Source organism: Agelaius tricolor, unplaced genomic scaffold (assembly GCF_023055355.1).
Source record: "Agelaius tricolor isolate 1412-34295 unplaced genomic scaffold, bAgeTri1.0.p SCAF_6, whole genome shotgun sequence".
Taxonomy (NCBI): domain Eukaryota; kingdom Metazoa; phylum Chordata; class Aves; order Passeriformes; family Icteridae; genus Agelaius; species Agelaius tricolor.
In genome coordinates, this window is record NW_027269266.1 from 25,556,790 (window position 1) to 25,569,057 (window position 12,268).

General features: G+C 38.0%; 1 protein-coding gene across 1 annotated transcript in view; it reads right to left on the reverse strand.

Moving 5' to 3' along the window:
* Window positions 1-12,268, reverse strand: part of THSD7A (thrombospondin type 1 domain containing 7A) — a 254,024-nt gene that overhangs the window by 42,829 nt on the left and 198,927 nt on the right. The window contains exons 13-14 of the mRNA XM_071429098.1: window positions 11,672-11,775; window positions 1,096-1,290 (exon numbers count right to left, since the gene is read on the reverse strand). Coding sequence (XP_071285199.1) covers window positions 1,096-1,290; window positions 11,672-11,775 — 299 coding nt within the window. The remainder of the gene's footprint in view (window positions 1-1,095; window positions 1,291-11,671; window positions 11,776-12,268) is intronic.

A 12,268-nucleotide genomic window follows, 5' to 3' on the forward strand; every position in this document is an offset into this window, starting at 1 on the left:
GGGAGAGGGTTTGGATCCTATCACATTCTTTCTGGGCCTGCTAATGGGCACCCCCCTTAGCTAGCTTTCCTGCACCACAGACAATACAGACTAATTGGCAAAGAGTGCTGTGACAGAGGCCAAGCCTCACTCTTGAGGTTTCAATTATAATTTAGAAGCAGGGCTTTTTTTTCACTTTATGCAGAAGAAAAAATAATATAAAAAAACACCAAAACCAACAAACAATAGACGAAAAAGAAATTGAAGAAAAATTGCTTCAAAGTGGAACAGTGTCCAGACTAAGACAAGTCCGTGGCTAGGGCATCACTGGTAAATCTTTTTATTCTGCTAAATAAAACTTAAAGAGCCTTCTTGGGACACAAAAAAAAAGAGCATTATTACTTATCTCAAGAAATAAGGCAAAAAATTAGCCAATGTATTGCCTTATCTAGTCTGTGGTGCTGGATGTAGACAAAGAAAAATGGCAAAAGAAAGAACTAGGAGAGGAAACATTCAGCCAGAGAAAGGACTGGCTTAATCATTCATAATCTGACATTCAAGACTGCAGCTAAGTTCAAAAGAGGTAAGCCAAAACTTAAGGCTGAAAATGGTGGTTTATAGCAAAATGCTGAAACATACTCAGCTGCCATAGCAGCTCTAAATGCACCAAAGAACACCATGAGAGAAGGAAGTCTGCTTTAGCCAAGACCAGGTGTGGGAAGAGGAAGGCAAGTGGGTTAACATCTGATCCTGTTAAAGTGAGATGATTGCTGACTTGTCTGTCAAAAAAAAACCCACAAAAAACCCAAAAAACCCAAAAAAAAAACCCCAACAGAACAAAAAAACCCCTACTATGTGCACTATATTTGGGGAAAAAAGTATTCTTCTGTGCTCTCCCATCTTCTCTCTAGCCATTTATCCATATCAAGTCTCTAACATATGGCACAAGTTTTTACTCCTGGGTATTGTTCCACCAGCAGCGTACAGAGCATGACATTGGATCTGCTTTCTGCCACTGTAACACTTGTCAAAAGGGAACCTCTGAAGTCCTCAGGTTTTAAACAAAACATTATCAATAATAAATAAAAGAAGCATTATTTTGCTTGATACTCTTACCAACAAGAGTGCGTTTCCTTGTCCTGACTCCTCCACAGTCCCCATTACAGGGAGAAAATTTTGACCAGTTCGTAAACTGACAGTCATCTTGGCAGGGAATCTGGCACATCTGTGTCAAGGGTGGTAATGGGCCAGAGTACTTAAGGCACTCACTGATGTCAGCTTGTCCTCCATCTTGTCTGCGACAAGTAATTGCTGGAAGCAAAAAGAGATGGAGCTTATTTCACTTTTTTTTTAATTTTTAAATGAATGTCTCTATTCAGTTAAGTCTACAACATTCTATCAGAAAATCACACTGAAAGCCCAGAATATCTATATAACAGCTTAATATTTGCTGCCAGTTTTACCTTGAATTGAATACATTTTTAATTTCTCACTTAAGATTTTGTTTAAAATAATTCATCAGGACTTATCAGGGAAAAAAACTTACAGACAACTGTAAATATTATAAAGGTTGCACCACATTATCCACACCTCTCCACTTTGCACATCATTTCTCTTGATATCACTGATACGATTTACATCTCAGACAGACATTAAAAACCTTGCAATATCATCTTAAGTAACTTAATTGTATCAGTTATAAAGTTTTATCAGCAGATTGAATTTCAGAAAGATAGATAGACTTAAAATATAGAAGTACATTTGAGTTCTGCATACCACTTAACCCTTTACAACAGTATTGCTGCCTGATGTTCTTCAGCAATTTTTGGTCTTGAAAAAGATTTGAAGAATACAGTGTGTTTCCTAGGGAAAGATCATCAGCCAGTAGGGGTGCAACTTTATAGAACAGGATAGCCATGTCCTGAATAAAAGCTTCTCACTTAAGAAGAAAAACAAGTTCTTTAAGGAAACAGCAGGTCACACAAAAATAAGGAGTTGGAACATAAGGATTTACAAAGAATAGGGAGGGCATTAATATAGTCTTTAACAATGACAGAATGGTTAATGTTAAGGGACCACTGGGGGTCCCTGCTCAAGCAAGGTCTCTTAGTGCACATGGCACAGAATTGTGCCCAGAAGGCTCTTGAATACCTCCAGGGAAGGAGGCTCCACAACTTCTCTGGGCAATCTGTTCCAGTGCTCAGTCATCCTCACAGTAGAAAAGCTCTTCCTCATGCTTTAGTTTCTGCCTGTTGCCTCTTTTCCCAAAACTTGGCACTGCCAAGAGGAGCCTGGCTCCATCATCTTGACATTCTCCCTTCAAATACTTACAGACATTGATATGATCCCCTCTTAGTCTTCTCAATTATAACAGGGCTCAGCCTTTCCTCACAAGAGAGATGCTCCAGTCCCTTAATCATCATTGTCACCCTCAGTTGGATCTGCTCCAGGAGTTCCATATCTCTCTTGTACTGAGGAGCCCAGACCTGGATGCCAGGTGCAGCCTCACCAGGGCTGAGTAGAGGGGCAGGATCATCTCCCTCAACCTCCCAGCAATGCTCTTCCTAATGCACCCCAGGACACCATTGGCATTTTTGGCCACAAAGCGCATTGCTGCCTCATGGAAAGCTCGTTGCCCACTAGGACCTGCAGGCTGCTCTCCACAGAGCTGCTCTCCAGGAGGTCAGTCCTGGTACATGGTGTTATTCCTCCCCAAAAGCCAGACCCTGCACTTGCCCTTGTTGAGTATCAGACAGTTCTTCTCTGCCCATCTCCCCCAGCCATGCAGATCCTTCTGGAGGGCTACACAGCCCTCTGGGGTATCAACCACTCATCCCTGTTTCATATCACCAGCAAACTCGCTGAGGAGGCACTCTACCCCTTCATGAAAGTCAACAGTGCTCTATAATTGTTTCTTAAGTATTTTTTTTTAAACATGGTTTCTTATCTATTCTAAGCTCAATAAACCTAACTTTAGTTCCTTCCCCAAAACATCATAAGACTTATTATACAGTAACAAGATAGGAAACTTCTAGTTGTTTATTCACACAATAGAATTATATTTATGCTTCTTGGCATCTGACAGCACACAGTAGATGAAGCACCTCGACTGTAAAATAATTTGGGTCACCTATTGTTGCCATAGCATTGAATCCAAATAATCCGTATTCATATGAAGGAATATAGCTTTTTATATTACACTCCACAGTTTGAACATAGCTCTTCAATTGTGCTGACAATAATTGCTTTATTAGCATGAACTGAAAAAAAAAATCAAGTTCAACTATTGGAGAAAAGGGGAGTACGAGCACAACACTTCAAAATAAAAGAGAAAACTGCCTATAAGTGGGCAAGAAGAGAGGCAGGTGCCCATCTCTTCTCTCTGGAGCTCACTGAAAGGATGTGAGGGAATGGCCTGAGGCTGTGTCAGGGGGTGTTAATTTAGACATTAGAAAAGGATTCTTCACCCAGTTGGGAACTGAAACAGGCTTCCCAGGAAAGTGATCACAAGCCTGACAGAGCTCAAAAAGCATTGGGACAACACTCTCAGGTATATGGTGGGATTGTTGGGGCTGTCCTGTGCAGGGCCAGATGTTGGACTTCAATGATCTTGCAGGTCACTTCCATCTCAGGATATTCTATGATTCTATAACTATTTCCTCTTGGAGGAAAAAAGGAAGCATAGCTAAGGGAACTTTATTTTCAAATTACTTTAACGTAACTGTAATGGCCTAGTGACCTATGATTTCTTAAAAAAGCTTTTTAGGCTGGCAGTTCTAAACTAAATTTCTGCCTCATGATGACTTAGGAAGCTGAACTTGCTGACCCATGTGTTCCATTTCAAGTTCATGTCCCTACTAAAACATACCCAAAGGTCCCAAGGGAATTGTTTTTGCCACACATCTACTGTAAAACACTGAGAGGGAGAGGGGTGTGTTTTTCCTGAGATACTGAGCAAACAACTTCCCTGATCCTTAACTGCCCTTTGGAGCAGGGCTGCCAGCACTGTTTGTAATAGGCTCAGTACTGCATTAAGTTGTGCTTACTGGGGGACTGGCCAGCTGCACACTGTCTAATACAATTATTCTGTCAAATCCCATTACTATTAGTGTAGTTTACATGAGGAAATATTTTTTTCTAGATATAATTACAGTGCTTCAGTGAGAAAAATCAAATATCCAAAAATTGAAAATCCATACTATCAGATTTCTAAGATTACACAAATGTTTTAGAAAACCACAAGTCAAACTGCTATCTTCCAATAGAAGCCTAGGCTATAGCTTTGGATTTTTGTGAGATGCTCTTCTCTGCTAATAGCACACATCAATATCCCTAAGGTAAACACACAGTTCAGACTAGTTTTACCATGTGGAAATTCACAGAGGTCAAACCTAAATCCTCTGTCTTGAGTTTGGCCTTGCTATTTGCACACATTAGCAAAACTAATTGCATTATCTTCACTGCACTCTCAGGGAGATACAGGCCACCATTTTTAGCAGTGAAAACTATACCTAGCCAACAACTAAAAGACAGTCAACTAACTAGCCAATATCCTTTAATAACATTCTTCAAAAGTTTAATACTCATTTTACATACTGCCTCTCCATCTAGCTCTTGGACAGGATAAGAAATGTCGTCCACCAAAGAACATTCTTTCTTTCTAGCTAAATTGACTTTTTCTTAAACCAATATTCATTCCCTCATATTTCCTCGTTATAAAACATTACTCCATGAGCAGATACCCATTATGTCATAAATTTTTTCAGACTCATATTAATGCACCTAATTTACATCCGGCAGACTCAGGTGAAAAGCTCCCCTGAGGATTAACACTTTGTTTTTTTTCCAGATTGACTGCCAGTTGTACCATAGCAAACAATGAAGGAAAACCTCATTCTCAAGACCTAAATATTTCACCTTAATAACAACACAAATTAGAGGACAGTGTGGCATACTAAATCAATTCCCAAATCTTAATTTTCACGGTGCCTGTCCATAACTATTCAGCTACTTCTAGTCAATAAGACTTGGGTGATTTTCTCTACATTCCATTTTCCTATTGCAATTTTCCAGATTTGGGTATAAAGGTTTATACTCTTTATGACTGCTGAAAAATGTGTATTTTTCCATTATTAGAAGCAGGGATTTTGCCAACTGTATACGTTCCATTAATACACTTCTCTGGCCAGCTAACAATCTTGACATCTGAAATGCTCTCACTGTTAGAGGAGTTACTTTTTCCAGTCACAAGATAACCTGGGCAAACTCATTCCCTGCCTCTTTGATCAAACCTATGGGTGTTTAAGTAGAGGTTGCTGAGATCGATGATTTACTCACTATACAGAGAAGTATCTTCAACTACTATAAAGCTATACCATACCAGGCTAATTATTTTGCTTATACAACCACCTTATATTTATTACAGACATTAGCAGTAAGTGGAAAGAGCATGGTTCCTCCATTCCTGAACTAAACATAGTAATTACTAAGTGAAAACATAAAACAAGAGTACAGCTAACAGAAAAATCAAATTTAACATAGAAACCATTCACTTATAAAATTGTTCTAGTATTTAACAACTATTAGCTCCCAGAAGAAAGGTGTGAAATAAAAAGCAGCCTAAATTTTATAGACAAGGGACTTTGATGTAATTAAAACTTTGTCAGATACCATTGTTTCCACCAAGTACCCACAGGAGACTACAGGCTAATATATTTCTTGTTGGCATAATGAAACACTGAGTCTGTATTTTAGCAAGTCATGTCATGTGTGAGTTAATATAAAAACCTTTCCAGTATTTCATCATTAGCATACTTCACTGACATTTCACTGAGGTGTGAGTTTCAGTGCCTCCTATACCTAAAAATTTCTTTTAAAATTAAGATTCTCTATTGTCCTTTCTTTTACAATACATTTGTGATATAATTTTTTTCAATTGCTAACTATTTTTAACAACAAAAATATTTTTTCCAATTCTAGAAAACAAGAATTATTTCAGCACACTAAGTTTTCTTATGCCTTCTATCCATATTGTCTAAGCTATGATTTCATCTATGTTTATTTCTTTCTTTGTGGGACACGGTGGACTAGACACAGTGTGACAAAATATTCCTACCACAAAGTATCTCAAGGAGATACTCAATATTGTGAAAATACAAGACTGAGTGCACTTTATGTTCCAAAGACAGTAACAATGTATTTCTGCCAAATAAAGCTATATGGAGATTGTGGCTCTTTTTTTGCAAATAAAAAATTAGGTTCTCATGTAAACACTGCTTTTGAGCAGTTGTCCAAATTCTTACTTATGACTCCTGAAGTTGATCACTGTACTTTGCAGTGACTAAAACACAAAACAGGCAATAGAGCACGCTCATCTGTTAAGGCTACATTAAAATAGTAGTTTATAGATCCATGAAGAGCAGCACTCCATGATTTTGATTTCTTTCCTGTGCTTTCAATACAGGCATGTAACACCCACACATCAAAGTCCCCCGCCTCCATAAGCGACGCCTGCAGAGGGAGGCTGCTGTCCCTGTCAAAGAGATTTTGACCACTGGTTCTGCCTTCAAGCCTCCCCATGGCTCTAACAAGCCTGCAGGGCCTCTCTTTGTGCCCATGGCCATCCTGGGATGCTTCCTCCCATTCCTCTTTCAAATAACTACAAACACTCTGTGAATGAAGAACAGTGTGAACTCAAGACCAGGTCTTTAATAAAGGCCAATTCCCAGTGACATAAAGCACAGCTATTCAGGTACTTTCTCTGAGAGCCTGGTTACTTTAACTTCTGTTTAAATTTACAAATAACTTTCCTCTTGCTATTGCAGAATATGCTGACATCACAATTTTTATCACATTCCTCCAACAAAACTCTGAGGAAGATTCATGGTGGCAAGGACTGCAGGCTGTGCATCCTTCTGCAAATCTCTTTTCGGTCACTGGGATGGCCTTACCATGTGCATCCATCCATACACATCATGATGTGATTCAGTTATTGCAGTTTGGGCACTTGAGCTTCTCATCTGCTACATGTCCTCTTCATTACCATTGGGATGCAGCCCAACAAGCTCTACTTATATTTGCAGGAGCTACTGGCAAAACAAATTTTATTAACTTTCTTAGGTTTTCCTATGCAATGAAAAAGGGACTTGAGCTGTATTTCTAAGTTCCTTCACAAGTCACTGAATCTGAGATTTACTAACCCAGATTTAATTTATGAGCATAACATAACACATACCTGCCTAAATTGTTCACAATTTCAAACTTAGTAGCTTGGGTTTAATAAGTTTAAGGTTTATTTGGTTTATTATCTTGTCTAGTTTTTGGCTGGTGGCTGTTGTCTTATTTTTATTTTCTTGTGGGGGGAGGGTGCGGGGGAAGGGTGTATTTTGTATTAGCCACCACTGTGCCTCTCTCTCCTGGTTTTCAGGTGACTCATCAGTGCATCTGATCAAATAATCTTGTTAGTTAAGAAACAGCTTATGAAAATAAATATAAATTTTGTTGCAGTCAAATATGGCTTTCCTCTGTGTTTCCTTTTCTTGTTGGGTAGGGACAAAAGGAAGTTTCAAACTCCTTGCTGATGCACACATATCATCTCCTCTTGAGGGTTTTGAACAAAAGACAGAAGTCTTAAGTTGCTTCAGATCTGTAATACACTCCTGCTCTGCTTACCCACTGTTAGAAGACATTTTATCAGTGGTAAAAAATCAGATTTTCATTCATCATAGGAATTCAATACAATTGTCATGACCACCAACCTTTAAGTAAAGTTTATGACTACAGCAATGAATTTGCTACTCAGTATTAAATGCTATTTTACTGTGCTTAAGATTAGATATAAATACTTGCCCATTATTTGCATGAATAGCTAACAAACACTTTAAAAAAATACTTTTAGAGAAAATCTTTTTTAAAAAACAAAACCCAGAAACCACCAAGCTCTTTTATTCTCTTTCCTCTGCATTGACCCAAGTTACAGTTTTACAACATTCATTTAACTTGACATGATTTGTAACAAAACCTTCATTATACAAGACAGATAGAAACAAAGCTGTCTTTAACAATGAATCACTATTCTAAACTTTATGAGTCACCCAAGTATCTCTTTAGCCAAGAAGGACGAAATGTGATAGAAAAAAATCTGAAGAATGGAAGTGTAAATAGTAAAGCTGTGATACAAAGTAAGGCATGCATATGTTCTAGTTACTCAGAGACTCCTAAGATCAGACACCTAACAGTAATTTCTAATGATTTTTAGCTTCTAGTTTTTCCTTCAGATTTAATTATCTTTCTAACTAAAACATTAACAGTAGCAGACTATTTTGTTCAAAATAAACTGCTAATGAATGCATGGTCAGATGTGCCTTTTCCCTGGTGTACATTCCTGTACTTTCTCATTTAACACATTTGCTGATAATCTACGTGTTAACAGTGTTTGTGTGTGGGCAATCAGATCAGAAATAGGACAAGCTGATAGCAATGGCAACATCCCCTTGCACTGAAAAAGAGGAACTCAGAACCCTTTCCACAAAGAAGAATGGAATGACTTGCTCTACTGAGTATCAACACAAAATGAAAGAGCAGTGCATGGGAAACCAAATGGCAGAGATTACTTCTAAAAGATTAATGTTTTGCTTTGTCATCAAAAGTAAATTGGGACAAAACAGATGGATCAACATGTGATTTCTGCATGCATGAGCACCAGAATCTTGAAACAGAACTCTTTCTCAACTGGAAAAAAAAATGCTGGTATGTCAACAACTTTCACAGTATGGTCAATATTTGTACAGAATTTACCAACAAACAGTTAAATGTACTGATCAAAATATCTGTATTACAGTAGTGGTTATAAATGCAGCACCAGAATGTTATACCAAATGGATTTCATATTTCAGTGTTTAGCATTTTGTGATTTTGGGGTGGTTAAAAAGAATTGCACAGTAGTAGCTCAGTCTTTTCTGTATCTACATCACATATTAAAGAAATTATATATAGTACAGAATTTTTTAGTGACATATTATTATGCAAAGCTTTCCACAGCCTGTAGAAATTTTATTTAGGAGTAGCCAAGTGTGCAGAAGGGAGCCAAGAATTAATAGGGAGAGGAGATAAAACTTCTTCTCAAGTCTTCCTTCAGGAACTGGTGAAATCTCTCTAATACTGTCCAGGGCACAGCTCAGTCAGGCAGATGTCTGCTTTCAGGTCAGCCTCCCTTCAGTGAGCACCTCACATGAAATCAACTCTTGTGCAGGGGGCCAAACAAAAAAATGTGTGCCACTTAAAATTCACACCTGGCTATTTTGATTGCAGAATTTGAAAGGTAAGAGGGGATAGGGAATTGATACCCTGTGTGGGAGATAAATTATATTATCAAATAAAACAGACTATTCATGTTCAAAATGCAATTTTCTGAGGTGTGAATAAAAAGAATTAGCTGATAATCTCTAGAATTAGAGAAGTGTGTTTTCCAAAGTGAAATTTACTTTTGTGCAAAAATTCAACTTGTACTTCCAAGTCATATTCATTGTAAAGGGAAAATAGTTTACCTCTATCAATCTGAGGAAAAGCTGTACTACTGTGTTTTGCTGCCACAGATTATTAATTTGTATTACTGAGTATAAAAGATATGGTCAACACATTGTGAGGTATTACAACATTGAGACATGATACATAATAAACTTGAGTTGGAAACTTACATTATGTGTTAATTTACATCACTTACATAAATGGGAAAAAATATTGGCCAAAACCCTCTCTGTCCTTAGTGCCTATAACTTTCAACACCGCAGTGGCCTAAACAACATTTAGATTCATATTTTGATTTATTTCTGGACTGAGGTACAAATAAACTTCCATTTTCCAACTTTAATAATTTCCTCTGTGAATTTTACAATGGAATTTATATATGGGATAGACCTGACAAAAAGCAGTAGTAAACAAAAATCTTCCTTTCTAACAATTGATCTCAGAAACATTCACAGAATTCTATCAAAAACACCAGCTTTCTTCAGGTTTAGCTGCTCCAGGGGTTCCTAATTAAGGATTACTCATCCTACCACTTGACCACATTACACTGGAGAGCTACTTGCATTTTATCTGCTTGTGGGAACAAGATTACTGCTTGAATACATCATCTTTCACAAGATCGAAGTCTGTGTTTTACCAAAGGGAAATTCTGCCAGTCTCTTTTAACGGATTTGAAAACTACATGGCCATTAATTTCAAAATCATGTATTATTCTATATATGTGTGCCCTGTACATGTTTGGAATTACATTTAAGAAAATATTAAGAAACTCTCATGACACAAAAGAATAATAAAATCCAATCTGCATGCACTATTATTAACTGTCTTTCTTTATTAACTGACTTTGAGACAAAGTCAAGGGATTTAGGTACTACCATGTAAGCACAGAAGACAACACTTTTTACTATTTGAATTCCTACCATCAAAGACAGAAATCTTATTTTCTCAGTGTGCAATGTATCCTCCAGAGCTGCTAGAAATAGACTCCATTGTGATAGACCTTTGAAATAATTACCACAGCCAGAAGTCTTTTGTATTAGCAGGCAATGCCTTAAGGTTTCATTTTGTGGTAAGCTCTAAATTGATCTCCTGTGACACTTTCTGAGTAAGTGGTAGGAGCTACTAGCTTAAGATTTACTCCATAACTTTTTAAGTACACCATGACCTCCTTTAATACTGCAAGGAAGTTAATGACCTGAACATTTCACTTCTGCAGTTAGCAAGGTCCTTCCTTGGCAATGGCACAATCCGCTGAGCCAATAGTGCTTTAACAAATAGAAGTTTGCACTCAGAAACAACAAAGGAGAAAAGCCTTCCTGGAATTCAAGGTTGACCAGTAGTTCAAAGCAATTCAATTACTATAACAGTAAATGGGAACTGCATTTATTTTCCAATTGTATGTATTTAATGCACCTAAAAAAGCCCCTTTACTGGCTATATTTAACAGAGTCACACATACACAATTCTGTTAAAGCCACAAAATTCTTCATGAAGACAGGTGACAGTAAAGCTGGATTTGGATGTAAAAATTATTTGCTATATAATGGAAATGGTGCAAAAGTATCTGGATCATTGGGCTCAAAGGGTCAGTGGTTTAGAAGTCTAACCAGCAGCTGGTTAAGATAGTTTCACCTCAGTGGTTAACTCCAGGCACAGTTCCGTTTAGTCTCTTTAACAACCTGTACAGAAAGCATGCTCAGCAAGTTTGAGGACAATGACAGCTTTAGCAGTCAGTACCTACCTGGAAGGACTGCCATTCAAAGGACCTTCACAACCTGGAGAAATGGGCTGGCACTGAATTCTACAGTGTAAATGCAAAGTCTTCAATCTCTCATGCTCCCATTGCTCTCTGTAACTGCTTTAGTTTGAGAGTATAGAGAAGAAATAGCCAAAATGCTCCCGGAGATGTGCAGAGAAAGGATAAAGGGTCACAGACACAAATTGCATCAGGGAACAAGTGCCAGAAGAGTCTGTAGGATCTCCATGCTGGCAGAGACTCCAAACATACTGAGACATGGCCCTGAGCACTTTCAGTATTTTCCTTTGCTGATGCACATAAAGATAGATCAAATTAATGTTAGGTTACAAGGCCTAAAATGTAAGGCATTTCCCACACCTGTGCATCTATAGATTTCTGAGAAAAAATGACAGAAACAAAGGGTCTAACCTCTTGCTTGTAGCCCGGGTCCACAAGTCTCCTGCGCTCCTGGACTGTCTTGGCGCACGTACCACGGTACCAGCTGGCACCTGCGCCATTTGTGTGTCTTCCACCTGAAATGAGAGGGGAAGAAATCCATCTAAACCTTGTAGCCATCAAACCTCAGGCAGCTAGATAGTTATAAACCACCATAAGCTGTTGCTTATTTTTACTAACTCGTCACAGGCAATTCACAAAAGAACCAGTAACAGTACCATAAACTTATCCCTATTCTCTTAAATTTTTTTTCTTCTTTTAGGATGGGGCCTAAAAGAACACAAGGAAGAAAGGAGGAAGAAAAGGTAGAAAGAAAAAAAGGAGAAATAAGAAACAGAAAGGAAAGGTAGCTGCCGGAAAGAATTGGGACAGGGGGCTTGCTCGATTGCAAGGGTGTCTTAGGAAATTCCTGGGATCTTGGGTTGCTGAGTGGCAACACCTTGCAAATGTGGAGCCAGCTAAGAAAGCCAACACAATATGGGTCCACCACATCAAAAATAAAACACAAACATAAAGAACTTGCAAAAAACCATCAATAACAAATGCAATATTGCACTGCTTAAATTATTC